Source organism: Chenopodium album, chromosome 17 (assembly GCF_948465745.1).
Source record: "Chenopodium album chromosome 17, dcCheAlbu1.1, whole genome shotgun sequence".
NCBI lineage: Eukaryota > Viridiplantae > Streptophyta > Magnoliopsida > Caryophyllales > Amaranthaceae > Chenopodium > Chenopodium album.
In genome coordinates, this window is record NC_137850.1 from 5,112,649 (window position 1) to 5,136,364 (window position 23,716).

Sequence of the window (23,716 nt, forward strand, 5' to 3'; positions counted from 1 at the left end):
TAGCATATAAACTTTAAACCTCTAGTATGGGGCAATCATTCAAAGTATTGACGAGATCACTATTCATTTAGTTAGATGACACAAACCAAATGCAAAGCAGCACGAGTCGTAAGCGTCGTATATCCCCACGAAATAGAAATCTTGTCATTATTAGTTGTCTTTCCTCTCCTAATCTCTTAAATCATTTTTTTATGTTGTTGAAAATAGATTTTTACAACATCATAATAGTGGGTTTCTAAATAGTTATTGGGGTCAAATGACCCCTATGCTCTAGCTCTACACAAAAGCTCTGCCCTTGTAAATTCAATGTAGTCTCACAAGATATTGACATACAGACATACACAAAATTGTTATGCTCGCATTTGGCAGTCTCAGCACACCTCCCTCATGCAGAAAAATGGGAGAATTGATAGCTCAATACTTGAGATTGGCATTGTGCCAAGTCCTATGTATCGGGCTATCATTCTTGCAAAACAGGCATCAAAGTTTTTTTACTGCTCAAAAGTGAGATAGTAGTATCAGGATAAGAAAGAGACAATATATAGTCAAAATAAGCAACTTTAAAGGTTTCTATTATCCTCACTTGATCATCAGGGTGTACAATAATTCACATTACGTTAAAACCAATAAATTCACATTACAGGAGAAGAAAGAGACGATATATAGCCAATATAAGCAACTTTTAAAGTTTCTATAGTCTTCACTTCATCGTCAGGGTGTACAATAATTCACATTACATGAAACAAATCCTACCAAAATGGTATGTTTACTACCATTGAGATATCTGTACCAAAAAAACTTACCATCGAAATACAATCCCAGCTTGTTATCAGGTAATTGCATCAATATGCCAATCTGCTTAAATTTCAAAGACTTTCATTTAAACCAATTCCGGACACCATCAAATAATCTGAGAGCTTTCAGTTCACCAGATCTTATGTCTCTCAATCTCCTCCTTAGTATCTACACCAACATGACAATTGTAATAGTAAAATAAATTCATGAGATGAATGGGGGGGTAGCTTGAAAGAGGGCACAAACTTTCACAAGAAACAAAGAGCAAGTTCAAAACTTGTAAAAAAATTCACATTATGACTCAATGAGAAAAACAAGATGAGGAGATTTCATACATATTGGGTGCGGTACAATATCCTCCTTTCACTGTTACACAAGTCCACGGCTAGTTGCTTTAAGAAGAGTCTTCGGTTCAGCTGCTTTGGTGAGGTCACATCCAAATCCATAGATCCACTTGCCTGTCAAAGGAGGAATGACATGGTTTATGAATATTGGCAAATCAAATAAGTGGTACTAATTTTGTAGTGTGCGTGTGTGCATGCTTTTTCTGCAAGATCTGCTAGTGTCATAAATTAATAATTCTAGACAACTAAAGTTACCTGCAAGAATTTGGTGTATTTTGCAATGCTTGCTTCACAAGTGTCTAAAATGAACTGGAAAGCTTGCTCATCTATTTCAGGGTATCTAATATTCTTCTTGGCCCCTGATTTATTTGATGCTACAGCAGCCATCTGAAACATAACTCTGTGAGGATCACTAACAAACAACCCAGGAAATCATAGCTGCTCTAAGAAAGTTAATCAGCAGATATAGTACCTCGTCAAATTGTTGAAGCATGCTTGGTGGGCTGACTACCAGGTAAGCATAAGCCATCATCTCAACCGGCCAACCAGTAACTTGCAAAGGAAAGCATTGAGATCTAGATAACAAATTTTCAGTCAATTATCAACAAAAGTCATACCACCCCAGTTTAGAAGCATATAATAATCAAGCAGTGAAATCAATTGCTTAAGACACAACTAACAATGCAAAGTAAGGAAAGGGCAGGGGGAACTTGAAAATCATCATATAAAAGAATCATTCACAACTCTATAAGACCTTCTAGATATAAATAGATTTTTGTTTTGATACTCAATTATGCACCCCATACAGGCATACACCATAAACTTACCCCGACAGCCCATATTTCGTTAGAGCATCAAGCTTCTCTTTGTAACATTTGTCGGATTTTTTTAGTGACAATGACAATTCAGCAGAATCAGAAGGATTGGTTCCTTCCTTGGGAACAAAACCATATGATAGCAACAACTCCCCGTTAGACTTTTTTCCATATGATATAAACACCTAATCAAAAAAACAAAAGAAAGAGTCAAAACCTTAAGAAACCCTGCAGCCTACCAGTGTATGTGTAAAAGGAGCATCTTTCTATTTTGTAGCACTCTTGAGAAACAAGGATAATTGCTTCTTGACATCAATTTAATTTTCCTTTATTTTAATAGGGGGAACAACAGCCAAAACAGAGGAAATCTATGCTACATACAATATAAGAGGTCTGCATCTTATCTTGTGCACTTAGGAGCATGGCAAAGTAAGTTTTATCAGGTTTAGATGCTGGTGACTTGAAAACTTACTGAGCAGCTTTTTGATATAGTCTTGTACTGAAATTATTAAATAGTTTCGATTTACCTGCTCACCTGGCTGGTATTGGCGGTCAGTTGTGAAGACAATGCCTTCTGAGGACTTATCATAATCCAAATATGTTTCCACCTACGAAAAATCAAGATATTTGATTAATATACTTAATCTGACCAAACTAGGCCAAGCCCTTTCCCCAGACTTTTTATGCTATCAAATGTGAAATATCTATCAAGGACAATATTTTTGGCTCTAGCACTAGATCATATACCTCACAACTGTGGTTCAGCATATCCGCCCATGGTACCAATGCTACCTTACCATCCATTGAAGGTAATCTTACCTACATTTTCAGGAAAAAGTAATGCTAGATGTTAGTTTTTAGAAAAATATGCAAATTTCAGTAACTCAAATATGTCTCTACTACCACAGGTAATATGCCATCCATACTATGAAGAGGCCACATGTGCATCTCTACAATATTGAATCATTCACTGATTTAAGAAGCTGCAGGAAAACTTAGAGCTAATGTTTAAGGAACTTATATTGAGGATAGAGTTTGGGTACATCTAGACATTTAGTGGAGCTCTGGACCAACTTTTATAAAGAAGCGTTGATGAGACTATTTTCGCAGCCAAGTGATGAAGTACCACTACAGTGTCATAGGAGAGGTTTGTGTCAAATGGCAGTATTTTTTTTACCTTCCCATCCCTTACTCCTCAGTTTGTCCTATTTTTTGTTGTTGTTGTTGTGTTGGGCTCTGTCCATATGTTGTCTCCTCAACTGGATGATAGATTTGGATATCATTCTACTGGAACTATAGAAAATCTTCTTTTTCTCAAATGTTCTATTTGTTAAGCATGTAGCATCTTTTTCATCATCAACAATTCACTAGGTAAATAGCACAATATTTTACTATATTATAAATCTTAAAGCTAATCAACATCCAGCATTCACAGTATGGCACAATATTTCAGCGCAGTTCACTGTCATAATCTAAATTCAGATACCAATTGTAGAATCTTTACATTGTTATGACTCATAAGCTTTCAAATGACCCTTAAAGCTCTCCCATTTATCACTTTCTTCGGTAGCAGTGCTACTGTAGCACAAATTGTCAGCCCTAACAATGCCTAATCATTTCACTCAAAGGAGTATTTCCATTAGCATATCCAGCATGATTAAACAACTACCCATCTAAAGGATTTTAAAAAAAAAATTATAAAAAAAAAAAAAAAAAAAAAAACGTCTAAGATGCCTTACATCTATACCCTTTACTAGCTTTATCACCTTGACTACCCAAGTCAACAAAAAAATACAGTACATATTAAAGAATGTAAAGAATGAATTGTAGCATATCTTTTGGGAGTAGCTCATAAGCACATAGGACAAATGTTTTGAAACATCCCAAAGACATTTCCAAAATATGTATTAAGGAATGTCAAGAATGAATTGTAGAATTATATTTATAATATCTCCAAAAGGCAAACAGAAAATATATATACATGTATACACTCCATAGTCAATCCTGAGATTACCATAAGTAATCAACATACCAATCGTGAGAAAAGGATGCCAAATGACCATCTAAATGTCTCCATATTGTAAACCTGCATTTTCAATTGCACATGGAAAATCATTAGAAAAGTGATACACGTATTATATTTGAGTAAGATTTCAGACAGCTCCATATATTATGAGTTGAAGACAGAAAGTTTAACATAATAGTCAATGCAGTTTAATATGATCAAGAGGATGTGATGTGCTACAAAATGCAAAATCATCACATTCACCAGAAAGTCTGTTTCAAAAAGGTGACAGAAGGATCTGAAATAAAAATAAAAATAAACTGTTGAGTGGAGATCTATGGGCACTGAGTTCTTGTCAATCCAGAACATATATTCGCACACTAAAAGACTAAGAAAATTTGATAAGTATATAACGGGGAAGTGCCAGGATTAAAAAAATAAAAAAATAAAAAATAAATAAAATAAAATAAAATAAAATAAAATAAAAACTTAATCAGTTTCGCAGTAGCAAAACCTGTACATCAATTATTGGCAAGGCCAATGTGACTAGCAGGTGCGAAGAAAAATAAGAAGTCTTGAAAAAAAGGTAAATGAGAAGGAATAACAACATCAATGCGTACCACAATATTATAATTTTCATAAAAAAAACAAATACATACTTCTTCAGGGAATAATTCAGGGTGTTTAGAGAATATCCTGAGCTTTAAATCATTGTATCTGCACATAGAGACATTGATATTAATGATTTGATGAATAGTTGTTTCCCATGAAAATAAAAAATCTGCCTTAGCCAGATAAATCAAATTGTCCATTTGACAAGAACAAAGTCTTACGTTCCAATAACATCATTACTCCTTTCAATAGCCCTTTCTCTAATCTGGGATGCTTCCAAATATCTATCCAGCTCTGAACGAGTCCTGAAACGACGTAGAGAAGCTGTAGGGGAAGACATTGAGAGTATACCCTTTCTGCCGAGATATTGTAAAATGGAATTAAGAGTATCCAACATTTAGCTGGAAGATTAAAGAGCTAACTTACCAGTACAAAAGGGAATAGGGCTGTCGAGGTAAGGCTGAGATATAATTGCTCCATCTTGATGAACTCATTAGACTTGCTTCACTTATTAGGTAAGTCGCAAGCAGTGGCCAATCAGGAACAGAATTCTTTTTCAGAACTTTACCAGCCTCGGGACAGCTCCACTCCTGATATATGAACAAGGAATTGCTTCATGGCAATTAAGATACAAAAAAAAGAAAAAAAAAAAAAGTGTGTCATGCAGTTCTATTCTGCTAAAATTTTATCCATATTTAGACTAGTAAAGATACAGAAGATGATAGCTTGAAAAGATTAAAAGTAAAGCAGCTTAAGATTGTTGGGCCTGTTGGCCAACTTCAATCTACCCCTTTTTTTTGGGTAAATAACTTCAACCTTACCCTTGTTACAACAAATAGTGTTTTGTAAGAGACAAGACAATAACTATTGATTGGCCAGACATTATAAGCTGAAGATGCTTCATATTGAATTGATATCTGGTGCAAGCCAGACATATTAGCAGAAGAGACTTCATATGAAATTGATATCTGGTCAACAGTCATTTTCTTGTCTCTTAAAAGATTAAAGGAAGCGTATGTAATGCTACTAAAACTGCTAGGGAACGATGAATTTTTTCTTTTCGGTGAATCTGTTACTTTGTAAGTATCCCTTCAATATCTCTCTCAATATGCTTGATGCAATTAAAGGAAGGCAGGTAACCTGAAGCAGTAAAGAACTATGCTGACTAAACCCCAGGTCCTTATCTATTAACTGCTATGGTTGTTCATCTGACTGATCAAACTTGGAAAGCAAGTTACAAAATCAGATGAACACTAAACTTAAATATGAAAATCATAGGATTATTAATTTATTATAAGAAACTAAAGATTGTATAACGATCAAATAAGGAAAGCTGAATACAATTGTACAATGTGCAAGCATCGCAGTATCACAACTGATTTTCCGTTTCAAAAGAATTAACAAATTCTTAGTTATTCCCGAGCACACACCTAAGCTAGGTGTATCCATAAGTGATTTTAGCTCATTTTATCAATTTTGCTCATTTAACATTCTCCAAGTGAGCTAAAATTGATAAAATGAGCAAAAATAAACCTTAGGTACACCTAGCTCTACTGCTCTAGGCCTACTCGGGAACAAGATAGATATTCCGAAAAGAGTTCAATGTTATACAAGAATATTTTATTCCTCAAAATTATATAATCAATCCTACTTTAACAAGCCGAAATCTACTTTGGCATAGCCCAAAATAACAGGCCAATTATAATGTATAGCAAAGTCAGCTTATGAATTTCCCCAACAGTGTTCATTGTTATACAACATAACATCACTAATTTACTATACATTCATACTATTTTAAGTTTCCACAATGGTTCAATCATCCAAGATAATCATGGCATTTCAATCAACTCTTTAATAACTCTTTCGCGATGGCAGAACCTTCACAAAAGTATGAAAGACCAAGGGAATAATGGCTTATCCTATCCCTGATTCCCAGCTTAGCCTGATACACTTTGTAAGTTCATATGACATACTTTTAGCTTACAATTGTTTAAAAGTAGCAATCTTAACATACCCTAACACGAGCAAGCTTGACGATTCAATCCTATAACCAACAATCTTATACAATTGATTAACCAACAAAAAGTAAACAATCCTCCAAAGTATTGATCAAATGAAGTTGAAATTAAATACCAACATATAAAAATAAAATTCATGAATAAGAATTATACCGAATCAGCAGTAATAACAAGAGAAGGAGGAACAAAGAGAAGCTTCTCTCCCTTTCGAATATTATTATTTGCAACAAGACCTCTCTCACCAACATCCACCCTCTCAATCCTCATCTTCTGAAGGGGTAAACCCAACTTTGTAAGCCAATCCTGCAACGCTTCGGCGTTTTCGACCGAATCGGCTTCGCAACCCCATGGAATTCTGTCAATTGCAGAAGTGGTATTTGGGGTTGCAGTAGTGGAAATTGAGCACTGAATTGGGGTTAGAGTGTTGTGGGTTTTGGGTGTACAAATGGGTTTTGGAAATAGAAGACGATTGTGATTGTAATGGTGGTGGAATTGAGAGGAAAAAGATGGGAGTAGTGTGGTTTGGAATACTATTGTTGAAGCTTCTGCCATTGTTGATGAGAGACTAGAAAGTAGAAAGTAGAGAGTGAGGAAGAAAGCCTTATCTGCTGACCTCTTTGGCAACCTTTGGTTGTAGATTGCACCAAAATATTTCCCAATGGTTTATAGGCTTGACAAATCAATTGGTTGGGTCGGGTTTGGGTTCAAGTTGGTCAATCTAGTCTCGTATGGACCGCAATGAAAACATAGCAACTAAAAGCATCTCAAGGCATCTATACTTCTATTTTAAAACAGGAAATTTAAAGGACAAAAAATAAAAAATAAAAAATTATAAACTTCTAAACCATTTAATCCCTCAAAAAGATACCAATTTTCATTTGTGTCACTTAGGGTACTAAACTTCATTAACAAAATATTCAATTACAAAAAAAAAAAAAAAAAAAAAAAAAAAAAAAAAAATTGTTTACTCTTTCTCTATTTTCTCTAACTCTACCTTTTCCCTCTTTCACCCTTAATCTATAATTTATATGAAGTAATTAATAAAAAAATTATTGTCAAGATGTATACAAACTTCAAAAAATAATGGCGATATTGAATTTAAGGGAGCAATCAACGATATATTGTCTATAATTTATTTAGAGTTCTTTTTTTTAACAAATTGTGCTTTAGAATTTTGTCTAGGTTTTTATAAATTTTTGTATAATTTTTTTTTTCCCTTTTTCAATGTTTAAAGATAATTTTTTTTTCTATTAATTTTAATATATTTAGTTTTATCATGTGTCACTTTTTTTTTATCTTGATTTTTATTAAGTTTATTTAGGATTTTAATATTTTTCAATTTTTTTTGAAATTTGTTTTAGAATTTTTGGGTGATCGGTGTTTAATCGTTTTTTTTATATAAGAAGAATTGTGTACCAAAATTTCGTTTGGATTTGCATAATTAATTTTCGTTTACAATGTTTAAAGAATGATTTTTTTTTTAAAAAAAAAAAATCTATTTTCAATATTTTTTATGTTGTTATATATTTCCTTTTTATTTTTAAGATCTCAATTTATTTTTACCTCGGTTTTGTCTATAATTTTCGTTTATTGTGTATTTAATACTGTTTTTGTAAATTGGAACTAGATATGCAAAATAATTTTTTTTTATTTGATCTAACTTTAATTACGTTTTTAAATTGTTATTTCCACTTATTATAACATGATGCTTTTCATGTGTCAAAGTAGTTATTTGTATTCTTTCCTTGATGCTACATTGTACATTTATTATATGATAAAATTACAAGTGTCTCTTTTTAATGTTCAAAATGTTCGGTTGCACATAAGGTAGACTCCATATTTGTTTATATTTTGAAAAAAAAATATAAGAACAACTTAAAGATATAATAGTAAAATTCATTAATTGAAAAACATATACTTTGTATTTAACCAATAAAATTAACCTATGCATCGCGCGGTCTTAATACTAGTTAATCTTTACAAAGAGAAGTTGAAGGAGAAAAAAACTAAACTGGTTGAGATGATAACCGATTTTTGAATAAAATATAATGTCAACTTGCATGGGATTTCTTTCGTCATTTATTGTCTGGTGATATGTTAAAAAGGATGCTTTGATACGCAATGCATTGATCAATGACCAAGATGCATTCAGGAATTATAACCTATTGGTTTCTTGATTTGCCATGTTAATCTTCTATTTTTAAGAATGACTCGAGTGTTCTAAACTTGGATCATTGGTGGTCTATTATATTATGCGTATCATAAAATGGACAACTTTATTTCATTGTATTTTGTTGTGTCAAGTTGTGTCATATCATGTTTCTTACACTTTTTAAACCATAACTCAAGCATTACACAAAATAATATGATGTCGTGCCTTTTTTTATTTTTACACAAAACCTTAAATTATTTCCCAAGAAATAGCATTAATAGCAGTCAAAATTGTATCCAAAATTAGAAATCAAAAACGTTTTCACTCAATTAGGCACGTATGTGTTATGTAGGACACGTCCATGTTCTTTCCCCAGCTTCGACCGTCCTTTGTAAAAATGGTCATTACTTTTATATTTCTATTAGAATTGGACATATGACATATCGTTGAAAAGATCTCAAAACAAGGTATCACCTCCAACTTGAATGTCAATTTTATTTTGGGTTGGGAACTTGGGACATGTCGTACCCCGGGCTAGCCTGGCCCAATTATCTTAAAGAACGTAGCCGTGTCGCCGGGAGGGAAGGGATAAAATTGAGCGCAAAATGTGGAGAAGCCAAATGCGGCAAAAATGATAGCAAATTCAAACCTCATCTCCTCCAATTTCCTACGCTTTGGCCCTGTTAAACTTCATCCTAAACCTTATAGCCCAAACACCTTATTATTAACAAAACCTCCAATTTTGCTCAAGTTAAACTACTGCAAGAGGATACCCATTAATCAATGTCAAAAGTTAAAGAATACCCAAATTTGTTTAAGTTCAAAATTCAAAGACCCAATTGTGGAAGATAATGATTCTAGTGAAAGTGATGTTGGTGGTGATGAAGATGGTGGTAATGGTGGAGATTGGACTACCTCAATTTTGCTCTTCTTGTTCTATGCTGGACTCATGTATTATGTCTTTAATCTCTCTCCTAACCAAACCCCGGTATGATTTTTATCTTTCTTGATTATCCCTTCGAGTTTATGTGATCAAAATAAAATAACTTTGAACGTATTTAATCTTTGTTTTTAGTCACTTTCCCAACCAAACCCTGTATGATTTTATCTGTTAATTACATAATCTGGTTAATTAGTTAAATTTTCTGAACGTAAGCTATTATAGGACTTATGTACTATGTTTTTGGATTGCATTTGACATTGATTTTGAAGTATATGGAAAATTTTGGTACGACTATTCGAGTAATTTTTGTATGAGATGGTTGTATCTACAGTGTTAGACCATAAAAGTGGCATAAGGTAGTTGGTTGAATTTTTTTTTTCCCTTTCCAAATTAGACTAGATGGGCATAACATTACTAAATTGTGCATTATTTGTGCAAGTGTCTGTATTCATGTGGCAGGATCGATATTTGACACGGGTACTTGAGGAGAAAATAGGACTGTAGAAGTGGAGTCTGTAACATGGCACTTCATTGTTGATGACTTGCCTCTATTTGACTGCAGTCTAGGGATATGTACTTCTTGAAGAAGCTCTCTAACTTGATCGGAGATGATGGATTCGAGATGAATAGGATACTTGTGTCGCTTTGGTACATTATGGGTTTATGGCCAGTTGTTTACAGTATGCTACTGATTCCCTCTGGCAGAAGGTGAATTTGTGTGCCTACAAAAGTGACATGCTCTCTTTAGCATCTTAAGCTCCATTGAATAAGAAACCTCTTTTACACCTGAAATGTAGTGTTTCTTATTCTGCAGCTCGAAAAGCAATATTCCTGTGTGGCCATTCGCCACACTTTCGTTCTTTGGAGGTGTTTATGCTCTCATTCCATATTTTATTCTGTGGAGACCTCCACCACCACCGGTTAAAGAAGACGAACTAAGTAGCTGGCCTCTGAACTTCTTGGAATCAAAGCTGACAGCTGGGGTAAGAACTGATTTGATTTACATAGGTAAAGAAAATGATACTTCATATTGAATCACATCTTGTTGCTTTTTGCTGGTTGGAGATGACATGGTTTGTTGAATTAAACTAGTAAGTGGTCAGAGATTAGTTGCAGCCTGTTATGAGTAAAACTTAAGAGGAAATTCAAATATTGTTTTATAAATATGAATCGAAATCTATGAAAAGTATATCAAAAACCACCATAATCATTTGTAGAGCCCTTCACTATACCGTGATTGCACTTTGCTTGGGATATTACAAACATTTAAGTTTCATCACCATCCTAAGAACTTGTCAAGGAAAATCTTATGTTTGCATAGTTGTTAAATGTCTTTGCGTTTGTATGAATGATTTGTATGTATGCTTTTGCAAAAATAACTAACCTTCCTGGTTGTCAGTTCTTGGGAGCTGTAGGACTAGGCCTTATAGTATATGCAGGCTTGGCAATAGATGAGTGGAAAGAGTTCTATCAGTATTTCAGAGAAAGCAAGTTGGTAAGCTACGATCTTGATTGTGCCTTAAATTTATTCTTGCTTACCTATGTCTTGTTTATTTGAGATGCACCGTATCTCTTATAAAATCATCTTTTCCTTTGTCAGCTAATTGACTCAATAGATCTGAAATCTTGGTTTGATAGTTAATGGTTTTGTAATCCCTTGGATCTTTTAATAAAGGTGCCTTCTATAATCTATACCCATTGTTAAACATCCTTCATCAACAAATTCATGATTTGGATTAAAAAAAGAAGGTATTTCCAAATGAAATTCGACCATATTCTTTAAGTAGATATTTCTCCCCGGAACACGCGCGCGGGGGGGGGGGGGGGGGGGGTAGGGGGGGGTGGTGGGGTGGGTGGTGTTCACCCAAACAGAGGTTATCTAACAATTATCTTGAAAGCCTTAGCATAAGGAAATTTTCCATAGAAACATCTCTATCAAGCGCCTGTGGACAAAAGCATATTAGGCTGCAAAAGGCCTTATCTTTTCAGTTAGTTACCATAATTTAAATTATTTGAATCTATAGTTCTGATTATGATTGTCTTAGAGTCTCTTTAATCAAGATTCTTTTATCCTAACTCTAATTTGTTCAAAACATAGAAAATGCGCTCAGTTAGCAATTTTTTCCCACTTGCCTCAGGTTCATGCAACCTCACTTGATTTCACTCTTCTATCAGCATTTGCACCTTTCTGGGTTTACAATGATATGACAGCACGAAAATGGTAAGATCCTAAGACTTTTTTTTTTTTTTCCATAATGAGATCCTAGGACTCTCGTTAGTGTAACATCAGAAAATTACTAGAACCTATGGTTGAATTCCTCATAATTAGATTTATGTGCTCAATGTTCTGTTGTTTCCATTTTACAGCTATGACAAGACAGCTTGGCTTCTTCCTTTATCGATAATCCCTTTCTTGGGTCCTGCTTTATACCTGTTGTTGCGGCCACCGCTAACAACAATGCCTGTCTCACTCGAAAGTACACTGAAGTCTGATTGATGATTTGCATCATTATGCTGACACAACTGCCATTGGAGTTTCTCATATGACACCAAATGTTCTAAGAAGGTTAAACAGGTGAAGATGGTTGCTTTCACATTGCCCAACAAACAAGGAAGCAGATATTTGTGGCCAAATCTAGCAGTTGGCGTGTTCCAGATGGATATCATTTTAGACCAAGCTAAACTTGCTAACATGCAAGTTAGAGGTTTTCAACCTGCTTTTGTTTCAGGAAAGAAAATTTCAGAGCTACAGGATTTCTCATTAGGGAAATATTCGAGGTTTTTTTATATTGGATAATTTCTGTTTCACACCCTGAACCTATAAATAATCATACCTTCTGTTTTGCAGCAATAAAAATTCAGTTTGATTCATTGACTTCATTTAGTAGTTATGAAATACTTTCTTTGTATAGAGATTATTAGTGATTGTACTCGTAGGCCGTATGAACCTGCTTATGTGATTTCATTTGCAATAAAAATTTGTTGAGTTTTACTATTACCTCAATATGAGTTATAAGATAGGAAAGTCTTGCATCAACTTTAAACATATTACCACATTATGTAGAGACTTTGTTGGTAGACATGTTTTTCTACAAGTAGTGCAGAGGATCAAGCTTCTTAGGACAGAGGAGTGCGTGTAAAGGATCATTGGCTGTCATGGGTGAGATATATAGGTGGCATATTAGAATGTCTAAACAATGTCCTATTTGTGGCGGTGATGAAGTGTCAGTTTTGCACTCTTTTTGAATGCACTTATGTGGTGAAAGTATGGGAGAGGAGTGACTTTAGGGATCTCATTGCTGCTGCCCCGTCGAGTTCTTTTGCAGATAGGCTGGTTTGGATGGCAACCAAGGTGAACAAGGAACGGCTGTGTGTCTTTGCGTCTGTCTTGGGCTATTTGGCATTGTAGAAACACGCATATTTTTTATAGTGATGCTGGGCTTGATGCAGTGAGAATAGATGCTGGTTTTGTGAAGCTGTTATTTTATTATTGTACTTACTATGTGAAGGTCTTGCCAACAAGGAATGGGGCTGCTCCAGCACTAAGGGGGTCGTGGTGTCCTCTTGGGGGACGTGTAAAGATTAATGTCGATGCTCATGTCTCCCAAGGATGCGGTATAAAGTTTGGTGCTGTGATAAGAGGGTCGGGGGGACAGCTGTTGGTGGCTGCTCTGAGGCCTCATCAGGTTCGCTGGAGCCCTGAGATGGCAGAGGTAGGGGCTGCACGCTTTGGGGTGGAGTTTGGTCGAAGGCTGGAGTATGATGAGGTTATTTTGGAGTGTGACGTGTTGCAAGTTGCTAAGGCTATCCAGACAAAACAGAAGGGTGCTGCTCCCATTTTTCTTCTTGAGGATATTTTCAATGTTAGTAACTCCTTTAATTTCTTTCAATGTAAGCATGTAAGGCGTGGTGGGAATTCTTTAGCTCATTTAGTTGCGCGATGGGCTACGGATCCTAACTTGAACTCATTTGTACGAACTTCTTTCCCCAAAGCCTACAAAATTTGGCGAAATTTGATCTAATATAATCATGCTTACTTGGCTTAAAAAAAAAAAAAAAAAAAAAAAAAAAAAAAAGGTTTAAAACTTTTCTTAGGAAGTGGAAGATGGTGTTTTTTGATTGACAGAAACTTGGGCTAAACTTCTTCGTATAGTTTCATTCAGAACTCATCACCGTTACAACTAATAATTATGTCCTAGGCACCTACCAAACAGGGCAAGGGTTCTTTAGCATTTTGATCTAAAAATTGTCACTTGAAACAGAATTTGGCTTAAATCCTTTCTCTTTTGATCATGTCCATTCCTGTCTTCGACTTTACCTGATATCTGCCTCTGAAAGCTTTCATTGTATATGTTAACACATCGAATATTAGTAAAACAAAGATTTCAGAAATGGAGGAGCAAATTATAAAATCTAATTCAGCTGACAGTGCAAAATAGCTTAAAATTTCAGTATTCATCAACAATACCTCATCTCATTCTATCCACAAAAAAAAAAAAAAAAAAAAGTAAAAGGTCTTTTGGCTCAACCAGACATGCTTTTGAACCTTACAATGAAAAAAATTGTAAGGCCCTGTAAACAATTCAGTCTTTTACCAGCACAAAACCTTGAGCATAGAGCCACAGATTACAAGTCAGGCCAAGCAGCAGGAGTAACCTGGCCCGAAAGTGTGAACTTTGTATCGAGTAAAATTAATTACCCATTTCCATCATGCATATAATTTTTCAAGGTCATCCTTGAACTTGGTTTTAAGTTGCTCCCTCTTCAACTTAAGGGCGGCTGTGACTAATCCTGAATCGGGAGTCCATGGATCGGGTAACAGCTTAATTTTTGCAGGAATTTCAAACTTATCCAGCTTTGCATCCTTTCCAACCTGTAAACAGGGAAAAAAAGAAGGTTAATCATTCCTCCTACAATGAACACATTTAGATAAGGGCATAGAAATTAAGAAACAATGTTAAAATGTAAATGCGATTACAAAGAACAAAGAAAAAGTGAAAGACTAAAGAGGTAATAGAGTGTGTTAGAAACAACACAAGAATATTGTTTTAACTGAGAAGAAGACAAACATTGATTAAATATTTGAATAGGCCTCTATGGTTCTATACTTCTATTACATATAATCAACCCGCTAACTAACCTTTTCCTTTTTATATAATTATATTAGGCATGGATACGTCTCCAAAATTGGGAACGGTCAATGAATTTGGATATGGTCAATGCTTGATCAGTGGATGTTACGGGAACGATTTTGGCAAAAATCACTACCCATTCTATTTCAACAAAAGAAAGGAAAAATATTCATCGCTCTTTTTCTACTCTTCTTCTTTCACCTTCATTTTTTTTTCAATTTTTCTAAAATTAAGGTCATATAGCTGTTCTGAATTGTTTAGATGCTGCCTTTTATAAAATTTTATTATCGCTTATTAATTAGTTAATTATCTATGACCCGACTATTAATCACTCAAATTTTGAATTCCTTCTGTTTTTAAAAAATAATATAAAAACTATGCAGTTTAATTTATTGTCAATGTTCTCCTCCAAAAAAAAATATTGTCAAAGTTTTCTTCACATTATTCTTTTGGGGGACAGGGTGGCATGCACTTGACTTGGTAAGCTTGATTATTTATTAGAGCCAAGCCCTGCTACAGAGTCCACCCTGAATAAGCTTTACGTAGAAGAGTAACTAGGAATAGACAGGCGGCTTATTTTGCGGCATGAGTTTTATGTACCAAGAATTTATATTATGATATTTCCTACTCATTCTCTTCAACTGAATGTTCAGCTCATTCCCATAAATAGACATGCTTTACGTCAGCAAGGTACACATTTCACTGGGTAAAACTTAGCTATTTGCAACAACTAACCTTCGACAGTGATGCTTGGACTTCCTTTATTGCTTCAGGATGGTCACAAAGCTCAGAAATACTTTTGTACTGGATGCCAGATTCTTGAGCCCACTTCTCCAATTCTGAATGTGAAGGAACAACAAGCGCTACGCAATGATTATGATATGGATCTGCATGTACCATAATATTTTCCACATAATTGCTTGACATAAGGGCTGCCTCGGCCTGTAACAGTGAACAAACGTCAAATATTCATCAACATGCTAAATCAAAGCTTCACCCATTATATAGGACAACAAATCCAACTAGCCAAGTTAGCCAACATAATACAGTAGTGGCTTCCATGGGATGCATATTTTATCACTCCAATCAAGACAGGACAAGAATGAAACTCAGTGAAAGCAGCAAAGCTACATCTTATAAACTTGTTAATTTAATCATTAGTCAACCACCGCTAGTTTGCTACATTCATTCATTCATTCATTCATTCAATGAAGTCTGAAAATCCATGCAACGAATCAAATACATGATTTCTAATAGAGGAATAAAGCAAAGACATAATTGCTGACATCTTCTGAAATTGAATGTCCCTAGATGTCTCTTTCTAGAGGGGCCAAGAGGCTCATTGTCTTTAGGCTTTACAATATAATGGACTAAACTAAAATAGCCCACATGCACTTCTTATTCATTCTGAACTACCAAACACACATTTTATCTCAGATTAACTGCTACTGTAAATAACTTCTCAAGGGCCGCATATGTTAAACCTCCTTACCCTGCTCTGTCCAGGAACAGGGTTAGCGTTAATGTTGATGTTGATCTTGTTGTTGGGTGAAAATTAATCTAAAGAAAAAGACAAGAAATTCAAAAGACATTGTGCCATGGACCTACCTTTCCAAGGGAGATATATTCTCCATGTTGAAGCTTTACAATATCTTTCTTTCTATCGATGATTTCAAGGCATCCATCCGGGTGAAATCGACCAATGTCACCCGTGTAAAACCAACGCGTCCCACTTTCATCAACCTGGAGATATGTGACAATAAGACAATTAAATTCTGACCAATCATCAGCAGAAGAAGTAAAAATTTAAATTGAAAATACCTTGTAGACTTCTTTAGTTTTATCTTCATTCTTAAAGTAACCAACTGTCACACTCTGCCCACCAATCACAATCTCCCCTCTGGGCATTGGTTTGTCTGATGTTGTATATCCACCTTCTTCCCAAGAAACAAGCTACAAAATCAAATGGAAAATTCTCAGGGATAAATAATCTTAAAACAGTGTAGTTCACATAATTTCTATTTCAATAAGTTCAAGATTAACTGCCGTCACTAATTTATCTTTTATTTTTTTAAAACCTCAAATCATACTATCTCCATACCGTAAACAAATATAATTTTACGTTTGGCACGGACACTAAGGAGCGTAAGACTGTAAGAAAGAGGAGAAGAAGAAAAAGTGTAAAAGGTTCTTGGAGGTAGAAAGATAATGGAATTTGACCAATTGATCTAGTATATGGAAAGTAGGTTGATGAGCTATTTAAATGGGAGGAAACAATATATATATATATACTGCAATGCTCACTAATAAAGCATTATTTGAAATGAAGGTTGCATAAGCAAACATACATGTATGATAACAAAACACTAATGGGGCTTATTGTGAATAGCAACACAAGTTTTGGAATTGAAGAGTGAAAAGGGTAGGACTAAGCGGTTGGAAATCAATTAAATTATTCTCTACCTTTCATGTTTAGTTGGTAATGAGATAATAAGAGAAAGAAAATTCGTCCACTCAAATAACTTACAGTAATACTCTACTTCACTTCTGACTGACAGCAATAAGATTTTACAAAAATAAAAATTTCTCAAGGTCTTAATTGCTTCTTTTCTGCATAATACAACCATGGGAACAAGGAGAAAGGTGAAACCACTCTCAATCACCTTCTTGTTCCCCTTATCACCAAACATGGAATATCAATTCCCCCTAACACTTGGGAAACATCCAAGTACATCACTTACATGTCACATGTGTCATGACTATGCAAGAGTAGAACATTAGATGTGAGAGTTTAAAGATGTTAGAAGAGATGCATTCACACATCTTCTGATCTAGATAGATAGCATACCTTAATGTAGCAACATGGAAGAGGAGGACCAACACGTCCAACAGTAGTGTCATCCCACTCAGAGAAAGCTGCACCAGCACAAGTCTCTGTCAAACCATATCCTTGTCCAATAGGCGCCCTGAGCATCATGAATGTAGCTAGCCAGTCAGGTTAAGAAATCCAAACATGGCATAAGAGACTGTCAATGTCAAAACATGTTCATGTAATTTCTTCATCATAAAACTAAACTAGAGTACTGAGCCAGTCAATAAGTTTACACAAGCCTATTGCACAAGCATCTACAGCCTACAGGGCGTATCGGCAACAAGAAAAACTATAGCTAAAGGCTTTATTTCCGCATACAGGAAGGTTAGAGGTGAATCAAAATTGAATTTTTACTGTATGTGAATTAGTTTATTTTACTTTTTTTGCTTTACCTCATTCATCATCCTAACTTCATTAAGCCTTAACTGGATTACCTTAAGTGGTTATAGATATGCATTAGACTAATACCTAAGAACAGTTCTATTTCCTCTCCACCCCCCCCCCCCAAGGGCCCCAACACCCACCCATCCTCTCCTTTTTACTTCTGAATTTTGATTTTCGGATTATCCTTATAAATGGATCCCAAAACTGCTAGTGAAAGTAGGGTTTCATTTGTGGCAATCACCATTAGGCCTGTAATTCTAAAAATAATAAATGTTGAAACAAATAGTTAAAAAAAATACTAATCTCCTCCCCATTCAGATTCTGGTATCTGTGGAAGTTATTTTACGTAGTTATAGGTCAGCTACAATAATACTCTTAAGTGATATCTATGTATTCAACTATGTTTGGTTGTAGCAGTTGAAAAGAAGTCAAGAAAAATGTATATTATCAAACACGGATCAAACCCACACAGAAACTTTACCCCATGCAGATGTTAATAAAACGTTGAGACTCTCCAGATAACGGGGCTCCACCGCAAAGCATAAAACGAATGCGCCCACCAAGAACTGACTGAATTTTACGGAAAACTATAACATCCCATAGCAATTTCTCTAGTCCCCGAGCACCAAACCAACCTCCTTCTACAGCAGTTAGACGGCGTTTATAAGCAATATTGAATAGTGTTTTAACAAAACCTCCCTTCTCTTCAACCTGACAAACAAAAATTTTATGAGAAAAAATTATACATCAACAACAATAAGCTATAGATTTACAAAATTGATGTGTAAACCTTTTTAAGAACCCCATCACGGACACGGTCTATGATAGCTGGAACTGCTGCCATGAGAGTGGGCTGTAGTACAGACACATCTCCCTTGGTTCCCTTCTTTATTTTGTTTGAGGTATCAGTCAAAGTCAATGTTGTGCCATAACCAATTGCAGCACCTGAAGCCAACATTACCGTCTAGACAAACAAAGTTAATTACAAGTTCTCAATTAAAGAACATTAGAAAACAAAAATAGAGTCTAACATATCAATACCTCAGCTTCCAATTCCAAAACATGAGCTAGAGGTAAATATGCCAAGTATACATCATCTCTTCCAAGACCAGGAACCACAGTTATGACAGCTGCAGCAGTTGCTACTATATTTCCATGAGTCATCATAACTCCCTAAAAAGAGATGTAATAAATAAGTAGTAATAAACAATTTACTTTAACATAATGGCAAACATTGAAAGTTCGAGTGATGTGTCATCCAACATGAATCATGGGTCAACATAACTTCCTAACTGAGAATTGTATTGATTAAGTAACGACAAAAATTATTTTACCACACTGCAACTTTAAAAAATAATATAGAGTCATGGAAGTCATCTAACAAGAGTATCTAAGTTTCTTATCTAGAAGAGGCAAATACAGTGTCATTCTAAAAATCCACCTCTGGATAGACAGTGATAAATACAAGAGTTTTGCTAAGTTTCATGATGATAAACCAAGTGGTTGTTCAAGTAAAGAATAATTTTTACTAAAGTTAGATGTGCTTCATGGATGCAAAGACAAAATCTACAAATAACACAGCAATAACTAACATACAAGTGCAACTGTGATAACCGACAAGTTTCTTAGATGCTGAAACTAAGGAATTACAAACCTTAGGCAATCCTGTGCTGCCACTTGTATACATAACAACAGCAATATCCTCCTTCTTAGGAAGTCTTGGTTCCAAAGGATGATTCTTCCCAAGTTTCTCAACTTCATGAAAAGATGATACGTTCAAGTCATCCATATCATCATAAATGCCAGTATCACTCAAAGCATTATCTTCCTCAAAGTAAATAATATTTTTAACTGTTTCCAACTTTGAAAGTATTGAAGCTGCCTTCTTAAACTGTTTCGAGTCACATATCAAAGTTGATACTTGAGTCTGTAAATTGCATCAGGAAGAGGAGTTAATACAATCAGCTTCATGTAGCATTCCAAAGACTCTGACTACATATAGATGGTTTATCAAAGATGATTTGGTGTGTCCAATTACCAATTACAGTACAGCACAATTAACATACATCATCAAGCTAAGTTGTCAGTATTATTCAGACCTATCCTAAAGGCAAAAATATAAACTTTAAATCTTCTTGGAGAATAATACTCAACCTCATTAAGGGAGTGGATTAGAGCGTCCTCGCCTAATGAAGCATACATAGTGACCACGGTAAGATTCTGTCGCAAGCATCCCTGAAATAGAAACAACAATATGTGACATAGTCAGTAAACTCAAAAGGCAATAGATTTATTCAATTAGCTTCATCAAAAAATGATTGGATGTTCAACCTGCAAAGCAATAAACCACTCAGCTCGTGTTTCAGAGAAAATAGCCACACGGGTATCAAGATCATGACCTAGCTTAACAAGTCCTGATGCAAAATTACAAGCACGATCAAAAACCTGACCATATGTTTCCCATTGGTAGTCACCTAAATGCACCTTCTCAAACTTCCTTCCATCACTAGATTGAATCACTTCCTTATCAATTAGTTTTCTTGTTCCAAGAAAACGATGGTTTTCATTTTTCTTACATGCTTGCTCAAATAAAGCTGCAACAGTTGAGGCCCCCTCCCAAGGAACCTCTACTAGCTCCTTAAATTTAGCATTACGCATAGCCAAACCGGCGTCACCACCAACTTGCACAGGAACTCCTCTTTGTTTCACCTTCCTCCTTCCCATCCATAAGATTGAAAGCAATAGAGGTATTATCACAGCAATTGCCACAGTCCCGACAATGCTGTAAGGGCATTGTCTTTTCAAGAACTCTACATATTCACAATTCACATACTTTTCCAGCAACTGTGAGCCCAAGGAACTTCCCTTCGTAATGTTCGTGTCTTCCATTTGCCTAAATTAGCTTAGACCTACAGAGCATATCCCTACACAAAGTAAAATAGAATCAATGCAAGTAATCAACTGTTTCGAAATAGAAACAATACCGTTTTCGCATCATAAACACAAACCCAATTCCTCAGAAAAATTAAACAATAGATCAATTAAGGAGCAAAATCCAAACATCAAAACAAAGACATGTTGTTACATATAACAACAAAGACAAACAAAATCGATGAAACTACGCAAATCGAACAAGTAAAACATTAAACTGTCAACATCTTGTACAGGTGAACCAAGCGGGCGAATTTGAAATAAGGACAAACATCAAATTCAGAACCTTAAAATTACATCTAAATCAAAGTGCTTTCAGTTTACAAGGTAGCATAAAATTCAATCATGATTAAGAATAACTATAATTCAAAACATCATGAATCATATTGCAAAATAAGTGTACATCGACTAGCTTAGTTGGTAAAGTTTCGGAACATGTGATCAAATCTCGTCTATATCACCGCCCACGATGATCATTATCCACCAACAAAACACTACCAAAAAAAACTGCAAAACAAAATCATAGATTCTAAATAGGAAAAATTCAGCATAATAACCAATTGTCGAAGAATCATTCAACAACAAACCCAAAATTCAGACAAGGATGATGATAATATGATACCGTCTCATAAAATTCAACAAATAAAGGTAAACCCTAAGAAATTAATCACAAAAATTAGAAGAAACAAAGATTAAGATTTGAAGAATTGTAATTAAGATGATGAAGAAACGTATGATTGTTTAGATAAAGGAGACAAAGAAAGAATAAAAAAATAAAAATAAAAAAAAAAAGAGAAAAAGGTACCTCGAAATGAGGAAAGTTAAGCATGAAATTGTGGAGAAAATGGGATTCGTTTTAGTTTAAGCTCGAAAAGACTGGAAATCGCAGGTCACAGGAGACAAGACATAAGAGCATGTACAAACTACGGAGTAGCACAGAGAATGCTGGAGACCTGGAGTATTCATTCATTTTTTTGCTAAAATTACAACTTTAACTCAATAAAATATCTAATTTAACCGTTTTTTAATGTAAAATCTATAAAGGAAATTTGTCTAAATTTTGAAAAGAAAAACTATAGCCATAATAAATTTATTTAAAGTATCAGAAAAATAATTATATATAAAAAAAGTAATGTTATATGCAGCCCTTAAAAAAAATTATATAAGCATTTAATATATTTCTTATTTGAGTATTCACGAGTAAATCGGTGTAATAAATGTTTATTTATTGTTAATTCTTTTCATTTAGGGCTGCATATATCTTTTTCCTAAAAAAATTTATAAATCTTAGTAAACAAGGCACTTACGTTATTTTTTTGTCAATTCTCAACTCAATTCGGTTCCTTAAGTAAAATCGCCCCTAAAACCTTAACGGAATTAATTTGGCACGCAAATCTATGAAAAAACCGAATTGGGTTGCAATTTATAATTTTTTACTATTTTTGGGCTGTAATTCCCAAAAAAAAAAAAATTAAATGCTGCAATTTGCAAAAATTTTAAATGGCTACAATTGACAAATTTTCCTGGAAAATAATAAAATTAATCTCTTGATATATAAAGTGTAGTCATGTTGACCATATTTGATTCGTTTCAATTACTCGTAGTTTATTATTTAACTATTACTTTGTATACTTCTTACTAATATGCAATGATACATATTTATGATCAAACTGATGCACTAACATATGTGCACAGTTGAAATAAGAAGATATTTTGATAACGAATAGAATATTTTAGAGTTAATAGTTACCATGTTGTACATGGCAAGGGAAATCGTTTGTGTAGCTCATAAATCTTTGAAGTTAGAGATGAAATCGATTTTTCCATATGCACAACCAGCATTAAACATGATTGTATTCGAAATTTTGACACATGCTAACTCTTAATTAACTTGCACCAAGATATATTATTATAGATACACTAACATAGAAAGTGGCTTCATTCGAATTGTTGCGCCATAACATTGGCGAGACTAAACATTGTGACAACAGTGGGCAGCCAAACCAAACAGGGGATAATCAAATTTACAATAGATTTTTTTTTTCCATAAAGCGTATTTTTACATATATCCCCTTAATAACAATGGCAATTTAGACTTTTTCTCCTCCTCCTAACTTCTTCTTTCAAATGCTTACCGGCTTTAAATATTAATATGATGGGAATTAAGGTATTCACGGAGGGAGCTTAATTCCCATCATATTAATACCAACATGAAAATTTAAACTCAAATAAAACCAACATGAGAATTGATTGATTTGAATATAAACTCCCAATCGCCCCCTCATCAATTCCCATCATGCAAGCAAAGACCATTGTAGGGCACGGAGTACATAATGTTGTGTTGGAGGTTTTTTTTTTATAGTTGTTAAGGACTACCTATTTGTCTGTATCATTGGTTTAACCATAATTTTTTGGTTAAAATGACCATCTAATTGGTTGATAGCCATGATTGGAAACCTTATTAGAAGCATAAATGAAAATTTGAACACAACCATTAAAATTATAGCACAACAATGGATACAAACTAATGATTCAAGTACGTAAATCCAAGTGAAAAAAATAATGATAAAAAACCCCGATCAACAACAATTTTAGAATGTCGTCAAAACCTCTAACTAGTTAAATTTAAAATGCATAAAATGGCATACAATATTTTAAATTCGCTATTAAACTTGACTTTGATGAGCTCTCTTTTTTTATTTAAGAGATAGTA

At 34.4% G+C, this 23,716-nt stretch overlaps 3 protein-coding genes across 3 annotated transcripts; 1 reads left to right on the forward strand and 2 right to left on the reverse strand.

The window, feature by feature from the left end:
• Positions 1 to 542: 542 nt before the first annotated feature.
• LOC145589422 (ribulose-1,5 bisphosphate carboxylase/oxygenase large subunit N-methyltransferase, chloroplastic-like) lies at positions 543 to 7,232 on the reverse strand. Its single transcript, XM_081645968.1, has 12 exons — positions 6,743 to 7,232; positions 4,998 to 5,161; positions 4,793 to 4,876; positions 4,619 to 4,676; positions 3,987 to 4,040; positions 2,702 to 2,773; positions 2,482 to 2,562; positions 1,967 to 2,139; positions 1,612 to 1,714; positions 1,395 to 1,526; positions 1,131 to 1,253; positions 543 to 963 (listed from the first exon to the last, which is right to left on the reverse strand). Exons 1-12 carry the CDS (start codon positions 7,139 to 7,141, stop codon positions 877 to 879), a joined length of 1,530 nt encoding a protein of 509 aa, XP_081502094.1. The 5' UTR covers positions 7,142 to 7,232; the 3' UTR covers positions 543 to 876.
• Positions 7,233 to 9,345: 2,113 nt separating this feature from the next.
• Positions 9,346 to 12,559, forward strand: LOC145587473 (uncharacterized). Its single transcript, XM_081644207.1, has 6 exons — positions 9,346 to 9,729; positions 10,247 to 10,392; positions 10,499 to 10,667; positions 11,084 to 11,179; positions 11,823 to 11,905; positions 12,052 to 12,559. The coding sequence occupies exons 1-6, from the start codon at positions 9,373 to 9,375 to the stop codon at positions 12,179 to 12,181; spliced, it is 981 nt and encodes a 326-aa protein (XP_081500333.1). The 5' UTR covers positions 9,346 to 9,372; the 3' UTR covers positions 12,182 to 12,559.
• A 1,524-nt stretch (positions 12,560 to 14,083) lies between these two features.
• On the reverse strand, positions 14,084 to 21,953 carry LOC145589423 (long chain acyl-CoA synthetase 8-like). Its single transcript, XM_081645969.1, has 12 exons — positions 21,809 to 21,953; positions 20,404 to 20,996; positions 20,227 to 20,307; positions 19,727 to 19,999; positions 19,114 to 19,245; positions 18,863 to 19,036; positions 18,554 to 18,783; positions 17,665 to 17,782; positions 16,638 to 16,769; positions 16,425 to 16,559; positions 15,552 to 15,758; positions 14,084 to 14,557 (listed from the first exon to the last, which is right to left on the reverse strand). The coding sequence occupies exons 2-12, from the start codon at positions 20,959 to 20,961 to the stop codon at positions 14,393 to 14,395; spliced, it is 2,205 nt and encodes a 734-aa protein (XP_081502095.1). The 5' UTR covers positions 20,962 to 20,996; positions 21,809 to 21,953; the 3' UTR covers positions 14,084 to 14,392.
• Between the last annotated feature and the right edge of the window lie 1,763 nt (positions 21,954 to 23,716).

Coding starts and splice junctions, on each gene's coding strand:
- LOC145589422 (XM_081645968.1), bottom strand. CDS start 7,141: ATGGCAGAAGCTTCAACAATAGTATTCCAAACCACACTACTCCCATCT. Junction 2,140..2,481: donor AATACCAGCCAGGTGAGCAG/GTAAATCGAAAC, acceptor TTTTTTGATTAG/GTGTTTATATCATATGGAAA. Junction 1,254..1,394: donor AATACACCAAATTCTTGCAG/GTAACTTTAGTT, acceptor CTCCTTTGACAG/GCAAGTGGATCTATGGATTT.
- LOC145587473 (XM_081644207.1), top strand. CDS start 9,373: ATGATAGCAAATTCAAACCTCATCTCCTCCAATTTCCTACGCTTTGGC. Junction 11,180..11,822: donor ATTTCAGAGAAAGCAAGTTG/GTAAGCTACGAT, acceptor CACTTGCCTCAG/GTTCATGCAACCTCACTTGA. Junction 11,906..12,051: donor GATATGACAGCACGAAAATG/GTAAGATCCTAA, acceptor TCCATTTTACAG/CTATGACAAGACAGCTTGGC.
- LOC145589423 (XM_081645969.1), bottom strand. CDS start 20,961: ATGGAAGACACGAACATTACGAAGGGAAGTTCCTTGGGCTCACAGTTG. Junction 16,770..17,664: donor TTCCATGTTGCTACATTAAG/GTATGCTATCTA, acceptor TTGATTTTGTAG/CTTGTTTCTTGGGAAGAAGG. Junction 15,759..16,424: donor AATATATCTCCCTTGGAAAG/GTAGGTCCATGG, acceptor TCACTGTTACAG/GCCGAGGCAGCCCTTATGTC.